Here is a 27433-nt window from a genome sequence, read left to right on the forward strand (position 1 = left end):
GGTGCTCCTTGGTCCTTGAGACAAAGAGTGGTGGTGATGTCCTATTTAAAGTTGATCACTTATTGGTCACTTATTCACCACATAGGTGTCTCTTCATTAACCACTACATCTGCAGAAAGGAGCTTCTCTGCCCATTCCTGAGAGCTGCACTAGTCTATGGACATAAACATAAATATGTAGAAGGCAATTTGATATGTTCATTTAGGGAAACAGTACTGTGTTCTCCTGCTTGGATCTGTTCCTTCCCCCTACCATGGGTTTTGGACAGGGTTTATAGTAACAGGCATGTACTATATCCCTTCAATCAGAATGTCTATTTTAAAAAATAACAGATTCTTCTGAGGCTGTGTGGAAAAGGGGAACTCATATTCAGTGTTGGTAGAAGTATAGAATGGTATAGTCGCTATAGAATTCAGTATAGTAGTTTGTCAAAAAGCTAACTATAGAATTTACATATGATCTAGCTACCACTCTTGGGTATATACTTGAAGGACTTTATGACCTATGACAAATATACCAGCATATCCATGTTCAACAGGGGTCTGTGCAGTAGCTAGGAAATGAAACAAGCCTAGGTGTCCACCATCTGAAGAGTGATAATGAAAATGAGATACATATACATAATAGAATTCTAGTCAGCCTTAAATGAAACTATGAAATTTGCAGGAAAACAAATGCAACTGGAAAATAGTGTACTAATTAAGGTAAACCAGGCACAGAAAGATGCTGTTCTTCCTCATATGTAGATGCCAGCTTTGGATATTGAGTTCTATTTTTTTAAATTTGAGCCAGTATCGGGGCTAGGAAGCAAGAAAGGGGAGATGAGCAACTAATGAAGAAGATATAGTAAAGCATAGAGGGTATGAAACTGTGTGTCTTGGGGGCAGATGGGAATACTAGGTGTTAAAAGGCTGACACAGAGTTGGGTCAAAGGGTTGAGGTAAGTGGAGTTGGAAGAGGGTTAACAAAAAGTAAGGATTAGTGATAAAACCATATGTAAACTGCTACTTTAAAAAATATAGCTTAAAAATTATGCAACAAAAACAGCTTGCTGCGGTAATTCTCCTTATGGTTAGATAATGCTGCTTCCAGAAGTCATTGATTATTCAACAACAATCTTAGTGCCAGGTGTGGGATACCTCCCTATGAATTATTGGCCAGTGAGGACACAGAGGCCCCCAAAAGGGTAGATGCTATTGCCATTACTCTTGGTGGCCTACCAGAACGAGATAATCTAGTAAGACCCTATTCCTGAGGACACTATTGTTATGAATTATATAAAGAAGGCTCTGGCGGGTAGAGAACCAATGTGCCCGGCAGCAGCTAAGAGACAAAGACACCATGCAGACAGCGCTCATTGAAGAGGTTTATTTAGTGGGGAGAAGAGAAAAGTGGGGAGAGGGGGAGAGAGAGGGAGCGGCCCGAGGGTCTGCACACCTCGTGGGAGGAAAGTGGAAGAGGGGAGGAGGGAGAGAGCAAGGGGCGGGGTTTTCCCTTAAGAATAGGCTTCTATGTCAGGGCATAGGGTGGCGCCAAGGGGCGGGATCAGAATATTAACAGCTACATATTTTGACTACAGGGCACTGAGAAATCAAGGTGGAACTAAACTGGAGGCTTCCTCTCTGCTGGCTAGCATTCAATGCCAGAAAGTCAGGCTGCTGGGAGAGAAAACTTACCAAGGATCTAGCTGTAGACCATGTGTGATGTAATGCCTACAACCTTCCAGGCAAGATATGCCTCCTACCTGTGTAATAAAGTCATAACTATTCTGGGGATAACTGATTTTGTGATTGGATTTAAACCTCACACCATGGGAGGGAAGCACACTTATGATGCTTTAAGTCTGGTTAAAAGTATTTCCTGCCAGGCGGTGGTGGCACACGCCTTTAATCCCAGTACTTGGGAAGCAAAGCCAGGCTGCTCTCTGTGAGTTGGAGGCCAGCCTGGTCTACAGAGTAAGATCTAAGACAGGCACCAAAACAATACAGAGAAACCTTGTCTCGAAAAAAAAAAAAAGTATTTCCTAAACAGCACAAAAAACAAAACTAAACAATCTTCAGTGACATAAAGGAAGAGATTTATTTTATAACATTTTGATCATTGACAAGAACCTGTTTTAGAGAAGGTTTTAATAGAAGATATAAAACAAACCAAAGAATATTTGCAGTGGATATGCTTGACAAATAACTTTGTCTGTTATTAATCAATCTGATAGACAGAAAACCCAGCCCCCCCCCCAAAGAAAGGGAAAGAGAATTGAACAGGTATTTAATAAAAGAGGATACTTAACTGTATGATGGTTAGTTTTCATGGCCAGCTGGAGTGGATTTAGACATCTATAGCTATTGCTGTGAGGTTTAATTGTGGAGGGAAGACTCACCCTTAATGAGAGTGGCACCAGTCCATGGACTGGAGCCCCCAACTCAATAAAAAAGGACAGAACAGAGACTGAGCTTAACAGCAGTGTTCATCTTTCTGGGCTTAACCGTGAGTACATATGAGCTTCTGCTCCCATGACTTCCCTACCATAATGGGCTGTACTCTGAAAGCAGGATGTAAAAGAAACCCTTCCTAAGTTGTTTCTTGTTAGGTCTTTGATTACAGCAATGAGAAAAGTAATATAAGTAGATAATAAAAGTGCTAAAAATTTCTAGTCAACAGGTTAATTCTGTTTAAAACTATAGTAAGATAACCTTACAACACCAACTAGAATGGTTAAAAATAAAAAGATGGAAAATATTACATGCTAGTAAAATACAAAGGACAATGAAACATCTGTGCTGCTGCTAGGAGCATAAATTGGGAAAATCATTTCTAAAAATTGTCCAGCAATATCTTCATGAATTTTATTGTTATGTAGTGCATATGTCCAGCAATTTCAGTAGGAAGTGAAAGATAACCAGTAAACAAGAAATTTACTTTCATTGTTTTTATTAAGAAAAACCTGGAGATAAAAATGTTCATTGGTAGTGAAATGGATAGATTGTATGTTCAAGTTAGTACTGTACAGGAATGAGAACAGTAGTCTAACAAATTATAGCTGTATGTAGCAGCAAAGGAATTATGCAAACATTCAATCGATCAAAGTAAGCCAACACAGAAGAGCATGTTGTATATTATTTTATGCATATGCAACTCCAAAGTAAGGAAAAGCTAGAATGAGACCTCAGGACAATGGTTTCTTTTATGGGAAAGGAAGTGGTATTGGAGTCAGTGATGCGTTTCTTAACACAATTGGTGGTTGCATAGGTATACTGACTTTGGGATATTTTAGTGAGTTGTTCATTGCCTCTTGACTCTTCTGTATATATATATATATATATATATATATATGCTCAGTAAAAAAGCTCATAGAAAAATGTTTCTTCAGTGAGAAGACAATAAATATACCAATTGAAATTCAATACAATGTAGCCCTACTTTTATCTCCTACCAAAAGGTGCCACAGTGCCAAAAAATAAAGTTCTCTGTCAGCCTCACAACCAATCCCACCTCTTTGTCCTGCTTGAATTGCAGGGTATTTTACAAACAGCTCCTCCTCTCTCCACACTTAGTAAATGGAAACTGCACAAGTCGTGTGCTCTTTTTCTTTTACTACTATTTAAAAATTTTCATTTGATGGTATAACATCAATAGCATCTTTAAAATATTTTACTGCTTTCTTCATTTTATTGCTTTTTTTTTTTTACAGACTCATTTGCTAGGCTTTAAGGAGTCTGGCTCATTTTCATTCATTGTATAATTGTTTTTACACTTAAGTTTTTAATGTTTTGTTTCTAGTGTATGCAGAATGCGTTCTTTTATATGTATATGCATCCTATTCTCACTTTATTTAGAATTTATTGTGTATGTATGTGCATGATATGTATGTCTGGGGTGCACATGCTACAGTGCATGTGTGGTGGTCGAAGTACGGCTTTGTGGGTTCCCAGTCTGTAAATCAGGTTGCCAGGCTTCTGAGGCAAATACTTTTTCTTGCTGAGCTGTCTCACTGGTCCTATACACCAGACACTTTATTTTTAATTTTACTGAAAATTATTTTTGAAAAGTTCCAAATACTTGACCTTGTTTTTGTCTTTATCAATATTAAGAATAAATTAAGTTCTAAAAAATGTATATATTTGAAGTAGGGAAGATTTAATTTCTCTGTTCTTCCTCTTGGCCTTTTTAATTGATGGTGTTTATGATTCAGGGCAAACTTTAACTTACTGTTAAGTTTTGCATTTTACTTAATCTCAAGAGTTAATCATGTTTGATTTAAAAAACATCTGTTCTTGGGGGGGAGGAGTTAGTTGTAAACTTATCCTCAGTTGTGTGACCTTGTTTACATTCATTAATTTACTTACTTGAAACGTTATTTGCTGAATAAAAACAAAACAAAATACACCCCCCCCCAAACAGCCTCCCTGTCTGCAAGCTTTATGTTTTTGGGGCAGGTGCCCAATAAATATATAGTTTAATTTTCTATTTTGAAGGCTAATCAGAGGAGAATAAATCAGATGAAGTGATAGAAAATGTCTGGCAGTAGGTGGGATTGAAGCTGTCTTAGAAACATTCTCTGTCTTAAGTCAGAGAAACCTCTTAAAGCAGTGCCATTTACTCTGAAAGTTGAAGAATAGGAAGCAATGTAGAATTGAGTGAAGAGTAGTTCAGGCCTAGGCCCTCTGGATAGGTGAGACAGTTGTTTAGCTTGAGCTGTTTAGGAGGCCCCCAGGCAGTGGGATCAGGATCCACCCTGGTACATGAGCTGGCTTTTTTGAGCCCAGTGCTATGGTGGGACACCTTGTGCAGCCTTAGTGCAGGGAGGAGGGATTTGGACCTGCCTAAACTGAATGTACCAGGCTCAGCTGACTCTCTATGGGAGACCTTGCCTTGGAGGAGGTGGGGATGGGGGTGGTAGGTTGAGGGGGGAGGCTGGGGGGATTGGGAGGAGGGAGGAGAAGGGGATCTGTGGTTGGTATGTAAAATGAATAGAAAATTTCTTAATAATAAAAAAGAGTAGTCCAGGCTTGAGGGTAGCCAGTGTCCTGGTAAGGTAAGACATTTATCTTTTGAGGTGGGGGCGGATGTTTTCATGTGCATTTGCACATCTGTATGTGCTCATGGGGAGGCTAGAGGTCTTCCTAAGTCACTACATCGTTTTGAGACATGGTCTCTCACTGAACTTCGAGCATACAGATTTGACATGGCTGGCTGGCCAATGTGCCCAGAGTTTCTCCTGTCTCTGTCTCCCAGTATCATGGTTACAGCAACTACCTGCCATGTTCAACATTTTACATAGATGCTGAGGGTCTGAACTTAGGCTCTTATGCTCGAGCACCCAACACTTTATCCACCAAGGCATCCTGGCCCCAAGAACTCCATTTTTTAAAAAAGGTATAATTAATCTTTCCTGAATTCTCCTTCCTTCTTTTCTTCCTTTTTTTTTTTTTGGTTGTGCTTGAGATTGAATATAAATCCTCATTCATGCTAGGCAAGTACTATGGGACTGAGGTATATTCCAAGACATTTATTTGGTTTTTATTCTGCTATGGCAATTTCACTAAGTTGCTCTGGCCTTTGATTCCTTTTCATCCTGCCTAACCTCCTTAGTAGTTGGTATTTTTATAAATCTGCACTACTAGCTTGTCTACTTAATGCTTTTTGTCAGTATGTGAAATATTTTAAATGTAATTATGAACTAAATAGGTAATTTTTTGTTTACATACTACTTACATTTTACTTAGAACAGAGAAGCAGAAGGACAGATTCTTTCAGACTATGAAGAAATTAAATTGCTATAAAGAAAATAAAATGGATAATGTGATAGATAGAGGTGATAACATTGTAGGTAGAACAGCAACAGAATGTTTTCTGAAGTGCTGACAGTGAACAACTTGATAATAGGTGCTCATGAAAATCGTAAGAGAACCTAGGGCTAAGTTTCATTTGGATTGGAAGAAAGAGGTAGAAACCTGTGTAGGATTATGTAGAGTTTTATATGGTATAATGAGCATAGACATTTTTCTTTTTCCCCAAGAGCAGTGAGAAACTGTATTATGGCATGAGACTCATTTTCTTTAATAAAAAGACCAGTTCAGGGCATCAAACAGAATGGAATATTGTTATGAAACAGCTCAATGTGGAGTTGGTACTTGGCTCTCTTCCACAATGTTGTCTAAAGATTCTGATTCCTTCTTAATCTTTAATCCACCTGATATGCTGTTATCTGTATCTATAGTTTATGTCTCCCCAATATCTACCTTCCATGTTTATGACCATGGGAAGAGGAGAAAATGGCTAGCATTTTTCTTTGAATCAGAACGGGAAGGGGCAGATGTCTTTGTTGGAATGAAGACCATTTAATCCCTTTCCTTAGTTTGATGAGCATAATGTTGAGGACTAAATAAAAGGCTTTTTTAAAAAATGAATCAATATTTTTAAAAGAGACCTGAGTGTCAGTGAAGTCAAGAAGCCAAGAAAACATTTGAATGGTATACAGCGGATATAGATGGAATTTCTGATCTCAGAAGTCATATAAAATGCACAACAGATGTATTTGTGATGGCTTAGAGGATGGAGAGGGTGTGCTTATACATATGCTCAAAAGGAGAATCATTAATTTTGTTAATGCTTTTAGTACCTACTGCCAATCTGTTTATAGCATGGCATTTGTCCTCAGGTTGTTGTGACATATTTATGCGTTGACTTTATTTGGTTACCTTTTTTTTTGTTGTTGTTTGGAAGGAATGTTTTAGGATATTTGCTGGTAGTATTTGTTGAGCATTTATGTGTCTTGGTAAGTTAATTTGGTATAATCTTTGTTTCATTGATTATAATATTAGAATTTATTGACAGATTTTAAAAATATTCAGTGTTTATGTCCTTACTTAGATATCTGATACCTTAGTAATATAAACATGAAAACAGTCATGTGTAATCCTATGCACTAACTAAAATGCAGACAAATTATGTATTTCCATGCTTCTGTCACTTAAAGCTGTCACATTGCTCACTTTATTATATCAGAGAGCAAAAGTATCCTTATATAAAAAAAGGTTGCTAACTATGCTGGGTTTTCCTTTGAAATGTATTTTTGTGTGGCTACGTTGTTGGTTTTATTGGTTAGAATATGTCACTGAAGTAAAGTCTGCTGTTAAAGAGTCTTACAATTCCAATTTGTTACTAGTTATTTGAATTATATGGATTTGCTTAATGTTTGTCTAGAAATTGTATATAAATAATGTACAAAACAACTAAACAATTTTATAAAACAAAAATTGAAACACCTAAATAAAAATGGATTTTAAATTTTTTTCTAGTACTTTGTGATGATTGAGAAATGCTTATGATTTTACATATAATTTCTGAAAGTCTGGTCTTAGTCACATGCATATCATTGAAGGAGAAGGCTGGGAGCATGTTGGCCTAGAGACTTAGGAAGATGGATATCCAGATACTAAAAGAAATTTGTTTATTTCTCTGAAATAACCTGAAGTTGGGATCTTTTATTATTCCTTAGTGCTTGAAGATGTACTTAGTACCTCTACTATGATTCTTCTAATAATTCTGATAAATATCTACACACAGTTGTACAGTCCGGCATCAGCAGCATCTTGAGCCCTGCTAGCCTACATTCTGTCTTTTGTTTGTGACAATATAGAGAAGTTCAAGAAAATATATTTGCATCAACAAGTTAATAGTTTTAACTTTGTGTGGGCCTTTTTGTCTGTCCGAGACAACGTCTTACTATACAACCCTGGCTTGGCTTGCCTGGCTCTCCATGTAGATTCTGCTGGTCATGAATTTGCAACCACCTTCCTGAGTTCTGAGATTGTGGACATGCACCACCAAGCCCAGCAACTTTTATGTTTTTGAATTAACATGTTGTATTGTTGGAGTTCTATCCTTACTTAAAATTTATGTCAGTGATTTGAAATGTAGGCTAGTAATTTAGAAGAGTAGTTCTCTCTAGCATGTTGAAGAATCATCTTAAGGTCTGCTAAATGTAAGATGCCTTGAGCCCTTCTCAGAGGGATTTTGTCTGGTTCTTCGGAATCCAGTTGGTGAAACTATCTTAAAGGTTACAAACAAAAGATACAAGCTTAAGGTTTAGTGATTTGTGAAGCAGGAAATTAAAATACTATATTTACACTATTACTACCTCTATATAGGAACTTGCATTAATTTGGTGTGTGACTCTTATTCACTAAAATATTTTAAGTGATTAGCTTGAAAATTTCTTCTGTATTAATCTGTTTATTTTGTTATTTCCCCCATGCTGCACCCAGTTTTCCTTGGCTTCTTTCAGTAAATGAATATTGACCACGTGTCAGTAATTATGCTGCGGATCTGAAGGAGTCAAGTATGGAGAAGACATTGATCTTCTAGCCTGGAAGTTCTCTCCAAGATTGAGAATCATTTGTAAAACAAGAATAGTCTGCATAACACATGGAGTGGAGAATTCACAAATGCCCTACATTTATACTGGTTCCTAAAAGAAATAGGAGTTTGTAATAGGATGAGTCCATTTGCAAAGATGTGAAAATGTTAGAGACTGGTCTTATTAGGGCAGGATGATGAGTAAATCACAAAATAAGATTAATAAGACAGGCTAGGGCCTGGAAATTTTATCTTTTGATTTAATTAATTTTTTAGGTTACAATTCAAGAAGAGGGATGAATTTGAGATATTTTAGCAGTAGAATTGGTAGGATTTTGATACTCAGTTGGATATGAGTTAGGAGGATTGAAATTGTTCAAAATTGTAGGACTCAGGATGACTAATTGGAAGAGTTAAGGAAGATACAGAATCTAAAGAGCAACCATATTCAGATAAACAAGGACCTTCTAATCTGATGGCATCTTCAGGCCTTATCTTTTCTATAGTCATCTCAGTCAATGATCAATTCCTCACTTCTTAATGTCTTAAGTCAGGTTTCTATATTTTCTCTTTTTACTCCTATTTAAATAAAACAATATGGTTTTGCAGTCTGCATTACTTCTAATGTATGTAGGCTGCCTGTCACTTAATAATTCTACATTAATTGAAACCGAAGAAATAGTAAGTGTTGAATTCAAGGATTTATAAGTGAAGTCATTCATATGTTATTTTATGATAAAATATGAAATAATTAAATGGATCTCAAAACAAGAATTTATTTGACTAATTAAGATATCTATTTGCTGGATGTAGGTAAGGCTGGGCTCTTAGAATAAAGTGATCCCATGTTTTATAAAAGAAGATTTGAGGTCAATTGGAAGTTCCACTTCATGTGATTCATCAAGCACATAGATTCTTTATACCTTATTTCTCTGTCATGTTGTACATGTAGGCTCAGCTGTAGACATGTCTATATTTGGCTTTATTGAAATCCTTCTTGTGATGGTTAGTGGTGATGTTACAATGGTTATACCCAGAAGGACATTCTCTGCCTTTTTGTTTCCTGACTGTAACGTGAGGCTGTTGATCACTTTTTTTTTTATAGGTTGCATTTTCTTGTCTGTGTTCATTGTGTCTTTTTCATGTACTTTCCATTCATCTTATGTGTAAAGGTTGGTGTAGCAGGAATCTTAAAAGTTCTTATTATTAAAATCAAACCTGAGCCACGTATTGGGGTGAATGCTGGAAGATCAGAGAAGCAGAACAAGCCACAGCTACCTCACCTTGCCAGTTCCTCAGCTGATCCCGTTTCCTCAGACTGGATGCTTTTGAGTCCTCATCCAGAATGAATCTCAGCTGAACTGCTGCTTGAAAGCTTGAAAGCTTAACCAGCCAAATGCTTCTAGTTTCTGGTCCTCATGCCTTATATACCTTTCCACTTTCTACCATCACTCCCTGGGATTAAAGGCTTGCTTTCTAGGATTAAAGGCATGAGTCACCATGCTTGGTTGTATCCTTGAACACATGGATTTCTGCCTTGGGAATGCTAGGATTAAAGGCGTGTGCTACCACTGCCTATCCTCTATGTTTAATATTGTGGCTGTTCTGTCTCTGACCCCAGATAGGTTTATTAGGGTGCACAATATTTCGGGGAACATAATACCACCACAGGTTGGTATCCAGCATTATGGCTTTGGTCCATTTTCTTTTCAGTTCTACCCTTAATGGTCTCACCCAGGGTCACTACCACCTGCCATTTCCTAAAACCAAGTATCTAGCCCCAAATCTCTTTTTTGAGCAGATAATTCAAATATATGAACATTCTATAGGAAACTTGGAGCTAACATAATCAAGACTGACACAATTATATTCCTTTCCATACAACCTCTCCCACCTACATTGCTTCTCAATAGCCACCTAGAACAGAAGCCAGAAAATCTAGCCATCAATTTTCTAGCTTTCCTCCTCCAATGGGACCCTATTCTTTGTAGATATGTCTCTGGAGTATTATCCCTGGCATTCTCCTCTCTTGTTTCCATTGCCACAGCCTTAGTTCAGCCAAGGTTATTTTGAGAACTTCCTTATGGATCTGTTTCTATTCCAGCTCCTTTCCAATCCTATTTAACAATTAGATAGGCCACTGACTTCTGTTGGTATTTGGTGAACAGTGGTTGTGTGTTTTAAGTTGTATAACATCTACCCTAGTGCCAAGTGCAATTCAGTTAATAAATTATACTACTACTAATAAATGAGCATTTGCGAATAAAGAGAAACCAAGATTGGTAATTGTACTATTTAAGTAATTATCATTGTAATATCTAAGGAAATCTGGAAGAAAATTAAGTACTGCTTTCACATAAGTAGGAGCAGTGTACTGGAGATAAAAGAATTCAATTTTAGTGTTTTAAATGTTTAACTTAGTACACAGAAAACTCAGAGTCTAAGTCCAGAAATTTATGGTATTTGTTGCATATATTAGTACTGTACAAAGAAAGTAAGAACAGAGCCTCTGGACAGTTGTGTCAGCTCAACCTCTGCTTCTTTAATACAATTGGACTCCTTGGGCCCTGCTGAGGTTTCACATAGCAGAAGGCCTTGGACACCATCCTGCTTTGACCAGTTAGCCTTGCATGAGTACCTGACCCATCTGTTTCATTCTCTTTCTGCTGGTCTTGGTTCTTCTAACGCCATACTCCCCCTCATCTGTCTTCTGAACACAGGTGGATACTTTTATTTTGTTGGTTGTGTCTCTTCTGGGACACCTAATAAGAAGGGATGTTTGACTATAGTGCGTTTTGCAAAGTAAAGCTATGTAAAGTATTAACTGGATAGCATAGATGATACAGAGAAGGAATTCTGCCCAAGCTTTCAGATTAGTAATAATCTCTCCTCACATGTATTTCTGATAATGACTTAATTTCTGTTAGTTTTATATGCCACTGAACTCAAGTGGTCAGCTCTAGGTCCCCTTTGTCTTGCATATACCCTTTCCTCTTGCCTTGGAGTGCAGGAATCAGGAGATGTCAGGTGCACCCCAGAAGACAGCAGAGGCCAGTGGACGTTAGGGTTGGAATCCCTATTTTAGCAAGGGCAAAAGCACAATAAATCTCTCTCTCTTTTTCTGCAGCACTTTAGCATGCCCACTGTCCTTGTCACTGAGGTTTGTTCTGTGTATAACTTGCTTATCTGCTTTTTTATCTTAACTGGCAGATTAAAATTTTTCTAAAGTTAAAAAATGATAAATAGGAAAATCCTGTTACTTTTCTGATTTTTCTAGTTCTTTTATATAATTAAAAAAGGGCCAGTATTGGTTTCCTTGCTTTTGTAGGTTGGGATTTTTAGACATTTTACTAGAAGAGCAAAAATTATATTTTTCTTTCCTTTGGAATATAATCTTTTGACTTTAAATGGTTTTTTAAGTAAAGAATTACTTGAGCTGGGCGGTGGTGGTGCGCGCCTTTAATCCCAGCACTCGGGAGGCAGAGGCAGGCGGATCTCTGTGAGTTCGAGGCCAGTCTGGGCTACCAAGTGAGTTCCAGGAAAGGCGCAAAGCTACACAGAAAAACCCTGTCTCGAAAAACCAAAAAATAAAAAAAAAAAAAAGAATTACTTGAATTGGTTGCCAGTATTATATATAAACTTTAAAAGAAAAGCCAAACTATGTGGTCATGTCACAATTAAAAATATTTTTTTAGCAGATAGTAGTAATATGATAAAATATACATTTTTAAGCCTAAGTTCTCTTCTCAAGTTCACACATGGTAAATTAAGTTTAAAAAGGCATCATGTACAAAACTTTTTTCGTGTGTGTGTGTGTGTGTGTGTGTGTGTGTGTGTGTGTGTGTGTATGTGTGTGTGTGTGTGTGTGTGTGTGTGTTGGCTCATGGTTGACCTTGGGAATTTTCCCTTGATCACTCTACCTTACTAACTGGGGCAAGGTCTTTCAACTGAACCTAGAACTTGCCTATACAGCCAATTTGGCTAGGCAGCTTGCTTGGAGTCTCTTGTCTCGGTCTTCTAAAGACTGGAATTACATTCAGCAATTCTGTAGTTTCTGGGGATCTGAAATTTGGTCCTTACACTTATGTGACAAAGCACTTTAGTCACTAATACGTCTCCTCATCCCTGGAGTGTGTTTTTATTTATAGAATTTGTGCCTTAAAAAAATGTCCTTATGAGGCTGATCTTGACCATGAGGCATGATTGACTAAGCACATTGCTTCTAGAATCAGACTTACTGGACTCAAATGTCTCTTGGTTCTGTCAGTTTCATGACCAGGGTAAGTTTTTAAATCTTCCTGTACCTCAATTTCATTAAATACCTTAGGGTAGTTACAACAACTAAGTGTAGAGAAGCAGGATGTGTGTGTGTGTGTGTGTGTGTGTGTGTGTGTGTGTGTGTGTGTGTGTATGCACATGAAGATGCACATGTGCTATAGCCCACATGTGAATGTGAAAAGACAACCTTTGGTGTTGATCCTTACCTTCTATTTTGTTTGAGACATTGTCTCTCTTGTTTACTGCTGTGTATAACAGGCTAGCTGGAAATTCTCCTGCCTCTTACTCCCATCCCCTATAGAGGATTCTGAGATTATGAATGTTTATGCTACTGTGTCTGGCTTTTTTGTGGGCTCTGGGGATCTCAACTCAGGTCATCATGCTTGTATGTCAAGGGCTTTACTTACTGAGCCATCTCTGTTGCTGTTCTTGTAGCTTTTAACTTTAATGTGTCATGGAAGGCCTCTTTTCCAGTCATGTCAACTTCATATTCTATTTCTAAATGTCTGTTGTGGTTGGTTGTCTACATCTCTAGCTTTAGGAAACTTTCCACCATAATTTCATTGGACAGATGTTCTATGATGTTAGTTAAGTCTTAACTCCCCTTTATTTTATTTTATTTTTTTTGGTTTTTCGAGACAGGGTTTCTCTGTGTAGCTTTGCGCCTTTCCTGGAACTCACTTGGTAGCCCAGGCTGGCCTCGAACTCACAGAGATCCGCCTGGCTCTGCCTCCCGAGTGCTGGGATTAAAGGCGTGCACCACCACCGCCCGGCACATTGCTGATTTCTTTATCCATTTTGCCAGTATTTCTTATATTTTTCTGACTTTTAGTTTTGAGTCCTGGATTGGATTCACCTGCTGTTTAATTCTCTTAATAGACATAGATCATTCTTACCAGAAGATTTTTTATTTCTTCTTCTGGTGATTCATCTCTTTCAGCTCTTTGGAGTTAGTACTTGAAGGGGTTTTGCTATTTTGGAGGAGTTTTGTTGCCTTAAATTTTTCATGTTTCTGTTTTGAGATTTGCACATATATTGATTTTGATAGCTCTTCTGGCTTTATTGGGGATGTTCTTATTGAGCAGTTTAATCATGGAGGTTCTGTCTATAGTACTACCAATAGTAGAAAGACTGTTATTGTAATAGTAACAACATCAATCAAAATGAAATTTAGAAATAGTCTTAAAATTAAATGGAAAACCTACTACAAAGTTAAAAATTACTTAGGGTATTAATTGAATGGTATAAAGGAAGGAGGCAGGGAATGGGAGAAATAGAGAAGCAAGATTAAATAATAGAAGAATATTACTGGGGGAAGTGAGAAGAGAAAGATGAAAATAATTTTAAAAGGCAAAGGAAAAAAAGAAAAAAGAGAATTCCTGGAGCTAGAGAGACCTCAGTGATTAAGGACACTTGCTGCTTTTCACAGAGGACCTGAATCTAGTTCTCAGCACTCACTTTGGGTGGCTTATAACCAACTGAAACTCCAGTTCCAGGAGACCAGAGGCTCTTTTCTGGCTTCAGGGTGCTCACAAACACATGCAGTGAACACAAACACATACACATAAACGTGAATTAAGTATTTACTAAAGAATATTTTCCACCAATGAAAAAGTTAAAAAATAAAATTGCCCAAACTTAATAAGGGGAATAAAAATAAAAATAATAATTAAGAAAACAAACCAAAAAAACTAGTGAGGTCATAGTTCTTAGAGGATAAACTTATACTGTCATTTTAATCAACCAGCATAATTCCTAAATACATTCTAAACATTTATCCTTATACCTACTGACAAGTGTAGCTCTCACCCCCTCATCAAAGAAACTTCTCTTTGTAACAGACTGAGACCACCACAGAAAACTCAAATTGGTCAAAGTGCAGAAAACAACTGGTCATAGGGTACCTATCCCCACTGGATACATCTACACCATGATCCCCCACATCACAGGCCAAAGGAACATCCTGGAAGAGGGGCCAGAAAGACTGTAAGAGCGAGAGGACCAGGATGTGTTTTGTGAGAGTGGGTCTCCTAAAATGACAGAAGCTTCACCCATGATACCACAACAACATGACTGCCTAAACAAGTACAATACCAACAGACATGCTAACATAGAGGGGACAATCTCATGGAGTCCTACCCCTAAATCCAGAACTATAGACTGTTGTGTGATATTTTGATCACATTCTGATAGTGGAGCTTGCCGTAGCTGAGCTAGGCAGTGGCTGACCAAAATTAACCATGGATGTTTTGGGGGAATGAGGACAGAAAGGAGACAGGAAGTAGTAAGGTAGGTCTTAGAGAGCTTCTCAGGCCTTTTGGATGGAGAAACGGAAGAAATTGAAGGTCATTGGTTGCTTCTCTGCTGCTGCCTGATATTTGGCTCCCAATTTTTTTATTGATAAAGAATAATTAGATAAACGCATCAACAGACAAGTAAGGACTGCTGAGAGTTGGAAAAATAGTCTTTCTCAGGGTTAAGTCCCCTAGTTGGTTATCCAGTACCATGTGGTCAGCCCTGATATCATATAAATACACAGAAGTGAACTGCGGAATCCCTAAGAGAACAGGACTGGTGAAAATAAACTCAGACTAGAAATTGGAGCAAGTCTAGGAAGACAGTTCAGAAGATCTCCGGTTGTAATGCAATAAACAATATACTGGTCATTGATTTAATCATCATTTAGCTCCACTTTGCTCTTGTTACCCTTACAATACTTATCATGGTCAGTGTATCAGGCTAGCACTGTTACCTACTATTTACATGTTTTAGTGTTTCTCTGTCTTACTGTCTTCTTTCATTTTCTTTTCTTTATACATACTTTCCCTTCTTACTGTTACTTTTTTGCCTAAAGCCCAGAAGCTGGTATGGATTGTGATATCTGAGTGCATATCTTCACTCCTCTCTTTTTAGTCTATTGTCTATCATATCCCCCATACCCCATCTAGTATCTCCTGTGTCTTCCTCCTCTATTTCCTGTCTAGCAATCTAACACTAATCACTAATCTCACCATGATTGCTTCCTTCTTTTTTCTTTTCCTTTCTACTCATACCCAACAATGAACAGATTAGTGTATATTATACTATTGAGGTCTCCTTTATCTGTAAAATAATTGGTACTTAAAAAGTGTTTGTTTTGTATCAGCTACTGCCCTGTTATCAGAGTGAGTTAACCATTTTATAGTGGTTTTTCCTTCAGATAGTACTCAATCCATGGGGTGGACTAGGAAAATAGTTTGATGCTTGGAACACCAATCAGTTGGATAAAAGCATTACCACTGGTGTACTATAACCTAATCTCTTCTGATAAATTTCTGAGCACTGCAAATACTTCTACAGAAATAAGAGGGGCAACCCTAAGTAAAGTAAGAACAATAAAATGCTTAACCAACAATCTAACCCCAGATGGCAGAAAAAGACAAGTAACAAGAAAAATCAAGACAACTCATTTCCTCCGGAAATGATCAATCTCATAATAATAATCCCTGATGAAAATGACTTAGGTGAAATTCCTGATGCAGGATTAAAAAGAATGATTATAAATATGTTCCAACAACCCAAAGGAAGCACAAATGAATTCTAAGAGAACACAAACAGCTGAATGAAATGAGAAAGTGAATTGAAGATATGAAAATAAGATTGTGTAAAAAGAAGTACTGAAGAAAAACTGACAACTGAAGTGGTTATAGAAATGTGATAGAAATGAGAAGAAAACATAGTAGGTCAAATAAAAAATTCAGCAGAAAGCTTTATCAATAGAAGGATCATATGGAGAATTTCAGAGCTTGAAGACAAAGTAAAAGAACTGGATCAGTCAGTCAAGATCAATGATAAATAAAAAAAATGAATGGAACATTAAAGAACTTGGGGACATCATAAAAAAGCAAAATTTATGAATTATGGGCATATAGAATAAGAATTTCACACTAAAGGCACATAAAATCTTTTTAATAAATCATAGAAAATAAGTCCAAAATTTAAGTAAAGAGAACTCCATCCAAATATTGAGGCATACAAATAGATGGGATCAGAAAAGAAAGAAAGTCCCTATATTGTATCATAGTTAAGATATTGAATATACCGATCAGTGTGAACTGAAAGCTGCAAGAGAGAAGGGCCGGGCACATAATAAGGCAGGAATAAGAATCACTTCTGATTTTTCAGTCAAAACTTTGAAACTAAGAAGGACTTAGAAAGACTTCTGAAAGGTGATAACTGCCAACCCAGCTTAATATGCCCAGTACACTGATATGTCTTGATTGAAGCAGAAAGAAAAACTTTCCATGATAAGATCAGGCCAAAGGAATTTATGATCACCAAGGAAGTCCTCCAAAGTATGTTGGAGTAAATACTTTAGATTGAGGAGAAAAATAAATATATCCAAGAGGCTACTGAGGGGAAAATAAATGAGGCTAACACATTTGCTAACTAAAAGACGACTATGAAAGCATCAAACACAACAAAATGACAAGAATTAATACCATTCCATAGTAACTCTGAATATTAATGATTGCAGTTTGTAGCTAGAGTTTTTCTGGTCCTGCCTGGCCCATGGTCAGGGCAAATATCTTTTACCCGCCAGTCCTGCAGCAGCTCAGACCCAACTAAGTAAACACACAGAGACTTATATTTCTTATAAACTGTATGGCCATGGCAGGCTTCTTATTATCTAGTTCTTCTATCTTAAATCAATCCATTTCTATTCATCTATATGTTGCCATGTGGCTCGTGGCTTACCAGGTATCTTAACATCTTGCTTGTCATGGCGGCAGCTGGCAGTGTCTCTCTGTCTCAGCCTTCCACTTCCCAGAATTCTCCTCTCTCCTTGTCCCGCCTATACTTCCTGCCTGGCTACCGGCCAATCAGTATTTTATTTATTAACCAATCAGAGCAACACATTTAACATACAGAACATCCCACAGCAGCAGTTCACTTACCAAAGGACATAAACTAGAAGATTGTATTAGAAAGCAGAGTCTTTCTTTTTACCGTCTCCAAGATATACACTTCTTTCCATCAAAACAGCATCTTAGGGTAAAAGGATGGGACAAAAACAAGTCTTGCAAGGAAATGAGACCAAAAAGCACATGAACAGTGCTATCCTGATATCTCTTAAAATTGAATTCAACCCAGATTTTATCAGCATAGATAAAGAAGGTCACATCATACTGATCAAGGAACAATCTGCCAAGTGGATATAATTCTAAACATAAACACACTGAGCACAGGTTCATCCAGTTTCATAAAACACATTCTACTAGATAACAAGACATGAATTAATTCATATATAGTATAGTAACTTAATACTCTACTGTCACCAATTAGATCAACCAGACCCCTCCCCCCAACAACCAACCAACCAACAAACAAATAAGCATTAAATGACATCAAGGATCAAATGATATTAGGCATCTACAGAAAAGTCTACCCAAACTCTAAAGAATACACATTCTTCTTAGAAATCCATAGTACTTTCTCTAGAGTATATCACATTAGGACACAAATCAAATATCCACAAATATAGAAAAATTGGAATAATGTCTATTATTTTATCTGACCACAGTGGAGTAAGGCTAGAAATCAACAGTAAGAGGAACTATAGAAATGTACAGACTCATGGGACTAAATGACACCTTGATAAATGATGGATGAATCATTGAAGGAATAAGGAATTAAAAAATTCCAAGAATTAAATGAAAATGAAAATGCAGTATATAAATCTTGTAGGATACAATGAAGGCAGTCTAAGAGGGAAGTTTGTGGCTTTCAGTACAATCAAGTACCTAGAGAGATGGCTCTACAGTTACAAGTGCTTACGGTTCCTGAAGAGGACCAGACTTTGGTTTCTAGCAGGTTACAACCACCGGCAACTCTAGTTCCAGGAGATCAAGTGCCCTCTTCTGACCTCTGTGGGCACCCCTCATACATACAAATAATAGAATTAGTAAAATGAATCCTTAAAAAAATAAGAGTTCTCAAATAATTTGATGATGTGCCTCAAGACATTGGAAAAACAAAAACTTAGTAAAATTAATGCAAAGACAAAAGAGAAGCTACAAATTAATGATATTAGAAACAGAACGTGTACTATCACAACAGATATCAAGAAATTCAGGCAGGAGTTCAAATTTATACCATTAAATTGGAAAATCTAAAATGAATGTTTTTTATAGATTCATATAACATACTAAGATTAAATTAAGATGCAGTAAAAAAAAAATCTATAAGCCGGGCGGTGGTGGCGCACGCCTTTAATCCCAGCACTCGGGAGGCAGAGCCAGGCGGATCTCTGTGAGTTCGAGGCCAGCCTGGGCTACCAAGTGAGCTCCAGGAAAGGCGCAAAGCTACGCAGAGAAACCCTGTCTCGAAAAACCAAAAAAAAAAAAATAAAAATAAAAAAAAAATCTATAACAAGCAATGAAGGTGATGCAGCAATTAAAAATCTCCCAACTAAAGACTGTTCCTGGCCAGATGTATTTTGCACAGAATTCTACCAGGCCTTTAAAGCAATACTTCACAAATTATTTCATAGAAATAGGAATTGAAGGAGCATTTCCAACCTTTTAAGAAACTGTCATTATCCTTATATTAAAACCAGGTAAAGACACAACAACAACAACAAAATTATAGGCTGGAACATATATGCAAAGTTTCTTAATATAATACTTGCAAACTGAATGCAATAACACATCAAAACAGATTGATCAAATTGGCTTCATACTGGATACAATCATTTACAACTTTTGGAAGTCAATATATATGATTTTCATAGAAGTGAACTCAGGAAAGAAATCACATGATCATCTCTGTAGATGCAGAAAGACAGACTCCAACACCCCTTCATAATGAAAGACCTGGAGAAACTAGAAATGGAGAGACTTGAACTCCACTTAGTAAATGACAAACTGATAGCAATCATGCAAAAATGGAGAAAAACTCCAAACAGTCCCACTAACATCATTAACAAGATGCCCATTCCCCTCATCCCTATTAAATATAGTGCTTGCAGTCTTAGCTATAACACTAAGAAGGAAGTAAAATAGACACAGATAGGAGAAGAAGTCAAAGGATCCAGAAGAATTGGCAGAAGCTATGATTCTGTCCATGAGAGAATTGTGCCAGTTTTTGATTTTAGGCAGACTTTATACTTTTTTTTCAATATAGCCTTTAAAATCTCTAAAATTGACAACTTTTTCCTGGGGGAGCATTTTCCTGTACAGGTGATTGACAAGTCAGTTTGGATTGTCTCTTATAAGGGTGGGGGGAGGAATGGACACAACATGATACAATATATATCCTTGTTTTTTTGTGGTTTTTGTTTGTTTGTTTGTTTTTCACAAAAACCTCTTGATAGACAGTGATCTTGTAAAGTTTGGGGCTCTTGGAACCAAGTTTAAATGGCTATTAATGCCATTCTGTGCACCTCAAAATGTCACGTTTCCTCCGACAGCTAGAGACAGGACTCAAGCCCCATTCCATTCCTCTGACCAGTACTTAGAGTCCTGCATTTTCAGTCATTGGTTTCATACGCCATTAATTATGAAGGAGGTGTCCAACCATAATGTCCTCAAATCCTGCCATTATCTAGCAACTTGACAGCATCACTACAAGTGTAGTGGTGCATACAAAATATTCTGTGAAAAAATAGGGGCTTAATTTATAGACCCATTTCTTAAAAGTGGCGAATAGCTTATAAGTTTATTTTTCACCTCCCAAACACAAATAAATTTTTTTTTTTTTTTTTTTTTTTTTTTTTTTTTTTTTTGTGAAATCCTTGCTAATTTAATACCCACTGCAGTTCTGACATTTAGCTTTAGTGAGGAGTCTTGTAATTTATAGATTTTCACTGATGCTGATACTTAGGATGGTCTGCAGAAATCATCAAAAAATTTTTTTTTGTAGTCCAGAGAACTTTAACAGCAAAGCTGGGTTTTTAAATTTAAAAGTCCTAAGAGCAGTAACTGATGGGATGTGAAACTCAGGGTCTTGCTGTATTAGGAATCTCAATTGAATTGTCTGCATCAGAGTAGCCTATGGGCATGTCTTTGGGGGTATTTTTTTTTTTTTTTTTTGATTGCTGATTGATGTGGGAGGGCCCAGCCCACTGTAAATACACTGTAAATAGTGTGACTCCTGGGCAGGGGCCCCAGGCTGTTTAATAAAAGCGGCTGAGCAATTCAGAGAAAGCAAGCAAGCCTTAATCAGTGTTCCTTCATAGTCTCTGCTTCAGTTCCTGCCCCCCCCCCCCCAGGTTTCTGCTTTGAGTTCCTGTCCTGACTTTTCCTGGTGGTGGCCTGTAACTGTAAGAGAAAATAAAACCTTTCCTCTTCCAGGTTGGTTTTGGTCATGGTGTTTATCACAGCAAGAGAGAAACCAAACTAGGACAGTCCCAAAGACAATTTAGGTACTTCAAAACCTATCACTTCTTATTTCCCAATTACTTTAAAATTACATGCTCATCTGAGAGTGTTTTAGTGAGTGGATAGTATTGTGATCAATCCATGTGAGTCTATTAAATGGGTTACAGAATTTATTAAGATATAAATTGAGGAAATACACTCATGAATACAAAAGGGAGTAGACAGCTGAAGTTGTCCTCTGAACTGACCAGGAGTGAATCCACCTCAAAGGCAGGAGTAGGGAGAAGGGGCTTGTGACCCTTCTCCAACTCCTTATAAGAGGTCACATACAATGGCAGGAAGCACTGCCCCCTTTGGGCTGAATAGCCCAAGGTCATGGGTGGAGCAAATACCTCTCTCTACAGGACAGCATTATAGTTCTTCATAAAGGATGTGCATATTTCATAAATACTTAAGTTTAAATTTATGAATGTTTTTCTTAGAATATGATAAGAGTACTTTTATGCATAATCTTTATGTATTTTAAGACATTCATGTTAAATGGGTTTACTTTGTCTTAAAATGGCAATTCAAATAAGTATAAGTATGTAACAATGTGTCAGATTTTAGAACAGCTTGCTGGCTCTGTGTGTTGGATGGAGCTATTCTTTTGCCTAGTAACATTGTCTTGTAGGGCAAAAGGTTAAATACAATGTGGAAAGAAAAGAGCATTTTCACAAATTCAGATCTTCTCCTTGAGGTGCCCTATCGTGAGGGACATCTTTTTAAATATAGCAAAGAGTTGAACCTATATGGTTAAATAAATGTTTTGAAGGGTTCTTTTAAATAACTGGAAAAGTGGCAATGAGCTCCTTCACTGTGAAAAGTGTTTTCTTTCTGTAGTTGCCTTATGAATATAATAGAATGCAATTTCATCTTCAAATGATAGTATCATAATAAAATTGATAATGTTAATTTTTTTTATGACCAAAGACATTGCCCATCGTTGCTCAAAAATCCCAACTGACCACTGGTCTAGCCAGTGCATTTATATTGAAAATAGAATATAAATAGAGAACAAACCACACACCTGGTACTTAACCATATTTGAAATTTTTTGTTTGTAATTCTGTGATTCATATTGGCTCTTATAGTTGTCCTGATTAGAAAGCAGTTGGTTAGTGCTGGGAGAGATGGCTTAGTGAGTAAAAGCTCATGTCATTCAAACATGAGGCCCTGAGTTTGAATCCCCAGAACCCATATAAAATAGCCGGATGTGTTTGAGTTCCTGTGAGCCCAGTGCTCCCATGGGAAGATGGGAGCAGCCATAGGAGGATCTCCAGAAGTTGAGGTCCAGCCACCTTGGCACATGCAGTGGTAGTAGGACCCTGTTTCAAAACAAGGTGAAGGTGAGAACAGACACTTAAGGTGGTCCTGTGACCTCCACACTTGCACCACGGAACGGTAATGCACCCCCTTAGCATGAGCGCACACATGCATATACACAAAAAGATGTTGATTAAATTGGGACTATTACTGATAATATGTATCTCTTTTTATTACAGAAGAAAATACTCAGGAAACATCACAAATGAAGAAAAGTTTGAGTGAAAAGGTTTCTCTCTACAGAGGTGACATCACATTGCTAGAGGTGGATGCAATAGTCAATGCGGGTGAGTGGTTCACTTTTCTGTATTTACTTTGCTATGCCTTTATGACTTCAAAACATTTTCTATACTGTATGGGTATAGAAATGCCTTAAATCTTTTTCTTCGTGCTTAAAAACATTGAGGATTTGTTTTATATATCCGATTAAGAGTCTTGGACTACTGGAGAAGTAACAAACTTTTTTATTTTATTTTATTTATTATTTATTTTTTTGTTTTTCGAGACAGGGTTTCTCTGTGTAGCTTTGTGCCTTTCCTGGAACTCACTTGGTAGCCCAGGCTGGCCTCGAACTCACAGAGATCCGCCTGCCTCTGCCTCCCGAGTGCTGGGATTAAAGGCGTGCACCACCGCCGCCCGGCAATAACAAACTATTTTAAAGAGTTCTTCAGAATTTTAGTAGTTATATGAATACTGGTTTCATGTTTGAGTTAATGAGAAATAGTAATTCAGCTAGCTTTTTCTTTCTTTTGAATAAGTTCTAAAGATACAATTAGATTATATCAGCCAAAAGAGAAATGTGGAGAAATTATCTGATTTCAAATTCTCACTTGTTTGTAAGTTTTCATTTTTATTATAAAATGCATTTTACTTGCATATTTCAGTGTATAATTTTCTTCTTTGAATATTGAAGGAAATATGACAGCATGCTATTTATATTGTTCTTGTCTCATATGTTTTCTTGTGTTATATATCAAAAGGATGTAACAATTGTGATTCTATAAGGATAAATATTAATAAGAAAGAATTATGATTTGTCCTTTAGAAAGTTAAACCCCCTTTGTAGGTTGAAAGTATCAAATGAAAGCATGTCTAGACTTAGGTAAAGGCAGTCTTTAATCTCGGGCTCTTTAATGGAAGAGGATGGTGGCCCTGGAGAGCTGAAGAGAATTGAAGTAGGAAGAACTATTTGACTCAGAAGATCTTTAAGTGTCTAAAAAGGGCTTTCTTTTACAGGAAGATGTAAAAAAAAAAAGTACAGAAAGTTTTGGGGAATGGAATGATGGGATTAGACAGGTGGCTCCTTCTGGAGGAGCCATTAGAGAGTGGTGCTTTTTCAATAATCACAGTGGTTCAAAATTCAGGGGTTTAGAACAAGGAGAGAGGATGGATGGACTTAAGTTTGGTGAAGTCCATGAGCCAGACTTAACCTGGGTAAATGGAGATAGAAAGTTCAGGTATAAGACAATAGAATAGGAATTTGGACTATCTCTGTCAGCCTTAGCAGAGGCTACAAGATGTCACCTGTGAGTTTTCTGTAAGCCAAGAGGAAGAATGTTGATTTACAGTTAGCAGTCTCTCAGAACTCAAAAGAGTGGGTGGGACTTCTTGACTGCCATTGTTTTCCAGAAGTGCAGGGTTCAGGTAAGTTCCATGTTGTCTCAAGGTTATCTCGGGTGACGTAAATTCACACAGGGTGGTAGGAAAAAGCCTTGGAGGTGAACAGAGTAAGAACTGGAAGACCCTTATTCAGCACATGGCAGGGTTCTTGGGGTCTGGCATGAAGGCTGGAAGTCTTGTGAGCTTGCTCTTCCTTCAGAGTTTGGTGTCAGTTGCTTTGTCAAGTACAAGCTTTGCCATAACTCGGCTGTTTTCTTTTTCTTCTAATGCCTCTTTGCTTCCTTTCTCCTCTGATGCGTCTCTTGCCTTTTTGAGATGTCATTTCCTATTCCAAAAGGAGTGTGGATTGTTTAATCTCTACCCAACCTAGCTGCCTTTTTTTTGGTCTGATTTTTATCCATCATCTCACAGGCTCAGATCTTCCTTATATGTAGACCTCATAGGTTGTTTTTTGTGACCCTCAGTTTCAAGCAGTTTTCCTTTGGTTTATACGGCCAAGGCCTATGGAGCAGTTGGGGTCTTGGAAAGTATCTCATGAACACTGGTGCAGAATTTGGGTTAGATATCCCTGTGGTTAGTGAGTGAGTAATCATTTACTATGCCAGAATTCTATAAATGTATGAACTTTAATTACAAAATATTTAAGATTTAAAAGTTTTTATAAATGTACCACCAACATTCCAGTATGTTTTTGAAATTTTTAGTCAATGATTCTAGTTCTTCTTTTTCTCCTTGTTAACATAACATTGAATTTACCTTGTTCACTTGAGAGTAACAATAACTTTTCTTGGATTCTGTTAACTGTGTTTGTTCTTCTCCATGAAGCACATAATGGTACCCTTTTTATTTATTCTTTCACTATCCAAAGCAATGTCTTGACCTTATGATTTTAAGAGATGTTCAGGACTGCCACTTGGGGCCTTGTTGGTGTCCAAGGGCCACAATGCTGTGGGACTGTGCAGATCTGGGTGGCCTGTGCTGCCACCTGAGGCCATAGGGACAGCTGGGTCCAGGCTGCTGTCTAGGACCATGTCTGGGTCTAGGGCCTGCCACAACCAGGGTCTGTGTTGATGGCCCATGTTGCCACCAAAGGCCACACGGATGCCCAGTGTCTAGGCCACAACCTGTTACCATGTTGGTGTTCATGTGCTATGCTGCCACTAGGGCATTGCCAATTTGAGTGGACACAACCATCACCTGGGGCCAAGGTATCTGGACCAGGGCTGCTGCCGAGGGCCATGTCTGGGTCCATAGCCCTACGGCAGCCAGGGTCTCATTTGATATCTGTGGCTCCTGTTACCACTGGGGGGCTGTGTGGATGATGATGGTCTGGTCAGCCACCTGAGACCATGTTGGTGTCTGAAGATCATGCTGCTGTCGAGGCCATACTAATCTGGGTGGCCTGTGCTGCCACTTGGGGCCATGGTGGCATCAGGGCCTGAGGTGCTGCCTAGGGCCATGTCTGGGTCCATGATCCTGCTGCAGCTGGGGTCTGTGATGATGCCCATGGCCTGGGTTATCACAGAGGGTCATTGGAAGCATGCTATGCTGACGTGGCCCCACTCTTCACTGGCCCCGGGATTGCTGGACCTGCCCTTGCTGTATACTGTAGCAGGAGAGCTGGCCCTTCAGACTCATGACAGATGCTCCCACTCCTCACCATAGGCTTGCACCTCATCTGGGCAGCACTCTACTCGTGACCCTGTGGTCAGGGACTTAGTTGAGCTTAACCTGAGGGTGTGAGAGAAAGAGAGCTGACCCTCCCTGCTTCTCTGTCATCTGCCTTGTGGTGGCATAGGTGAGGGAAAGATGCCCTTTCTCCCCTGCTCCGTTATACATACAACAGGTACGAGAGCTGGCCCTGACCCTCACCCGCTGCAGCGCACAGAAGAGTGTGCTTTGCACACACTAGAGCTGACTCTGTTGTCAGGAGTGCAGGTGAGCCAGCCCTAAGTGTGTGAGCCAGGAAAGTTGACTCCGTCTCTCCACACCCCTCCTATACTCCCTACAGCAATTGGGAGTGAGGGTCCTGCACCTTGCCTGGGCGAAACAGTAGAGATGGACCTGGTGGTGTAAGTGTGGGTGAGCCACATCTGAGGATCTGAGAGCAGGAAAACTGGCCCTGCTCCTTGCTGCAGGCTGCATTGGGTGAGCTAGCCAAGGCAGGGCTGGAGAGAGCTCACCCTGGTGGTAAGGATGAGAGAGAGAGCTGGTGGGCTGTCCAACCCAGCTACCACCCAGGCCCAGAACCAGGGCTATGAGTTAGCCTACCCCAACATCTACCGTATCTATGAACTGTTGGAACATATGAAGGGGATGAACCTATAGATCCAAAACAGCAGGATCTCCATGACTCAGGACAATGACAGAGAGCCAGAGTAAGCCGGAGGTATTGAGCCAGACCCATGACTAATGCTAGCCAACACTTGCAAGTGACAATGAATGGACTAAAGTAAACTGTGTGACTCAGTGGACCACACTACAGCTTCCACAATGAGATTCTTTTCCTCCTTTTTGTTTTTGTTTTGGTTTTACTTTTACATTTTGTTTTGTTTTGGGGGGAGGTTACAAGGCACATAGCAGATTCGAGGGGATGGGGAGAAAAGTTGAGTCAGAATGCATGATGTGAAATCCATGAATAATCAGTAAAAGTTAAAAAAAATCATAAAAAAGAGATACTCAAACTGTATGTGTGTTAAATTGAACTTTATATAATTGAATTTATCATACCTATAATAACATGTTCTGCACTGGGAACTTGTTACAGTGAAGCAGTTTGGCTTTGGTTTTAAAAATCATTTATTTAATAAATCAATAAAAATATTTATTGGGTAATTTTTATTGACATAAAATAAAGTATTGTTAGAAAAACCTCCTTAAGTCACTATTTTGCTTCTTTTTTGTTTTACGTTGCATAGTGTACATGATTATGATGAGTTAATCTGAAGATAAGAATCAACTTTTATACCCTTCTACCTCTCTGGCTGTGATGATTGTGATTTGGCTGTGTTCACTGGACTGGCTCCTCAGGTATTTCCTGGGTGGATGGGAAAGAAACACCTAATGTACAGGTAACGGCTCTATTTACAGCTCTCTGCTGTGCTGTTTGTTGGCCTGGTACGAAAAGAGAGGCACAGCTGTTAGCTTTCAGGTATACAAGGAAACATGACAGGAAATTCCAGAGCCACCTCCAGCAAGGCAGCACTTGAGTCAATGTGGCAAAGCCGCCCTGCCGTCGCTTTCTGCCTGACAGCCAAAGTTCTTTTATGACCACATTAGTATATTGAAACCAGTGATCTTTATAGTTCTGAATGGGAGGATTCGATATTTTAAAGTGCTTAATCAAGTATTTGTTGAAATTCCCTTGCATGTTACCCGAGAGAAGCTTCTTCTTCTTTTTTTTTTGTTTTGTTTTGTTTTGTCTTGTTTTGTTTTGTTTTTTGTTTTTC

The 27433-nt window shown here is 38.2% G+C and overlaps 1 protein-coding gene across 9 annotated transcripts in view; it reads left to right on the forward strand.

Annotated features, from left to right (window-relative positions):
• Positions 1–27433, forward strand: part of Macrod2 (mono-ADP ribosylhydrolase 2) — a 1982629-nt gene that overhangs the window by 32382 nt on the left and 1922814 nt on the right. For 7 of the 9 annotated variants that reach the window (XM_006983683.4, XM_042276356.2, XM_042276357.2 and 4 more), the window contains exon 3: positions 22544–22651. In XM_006983683.4, coding sequence (XP_006983745.1) covers positions 22544–22651 — 108 coding nt within the window. Of the gene's footprint in view, positions 1–22543; positions 22652–26902; positions 27152–27433 lie in introns of those variants that run through there. The other 2 variants (XR_013050801.1, XM_076570745.1) reach the window with 2 other exon arrangements.

This window comes from Peromyscus maniculatus, chromosome 4 (genome assembly GCF_049852395.1).
Source record: "Peromyscus maniculatus bairdii isolate BWxNUB_F1_BW_parent chromosome 4, HU_Pman_BW_mat_3.1, whole genome shotgun sequence".
In the NCBI taxonomy this organism is placed as follows: Eukaryota; Metazoa; Chordata; class Mammalia; order Rodentia; family Cricetidae; genus Peromyscus; species Peromyscus maniculatus.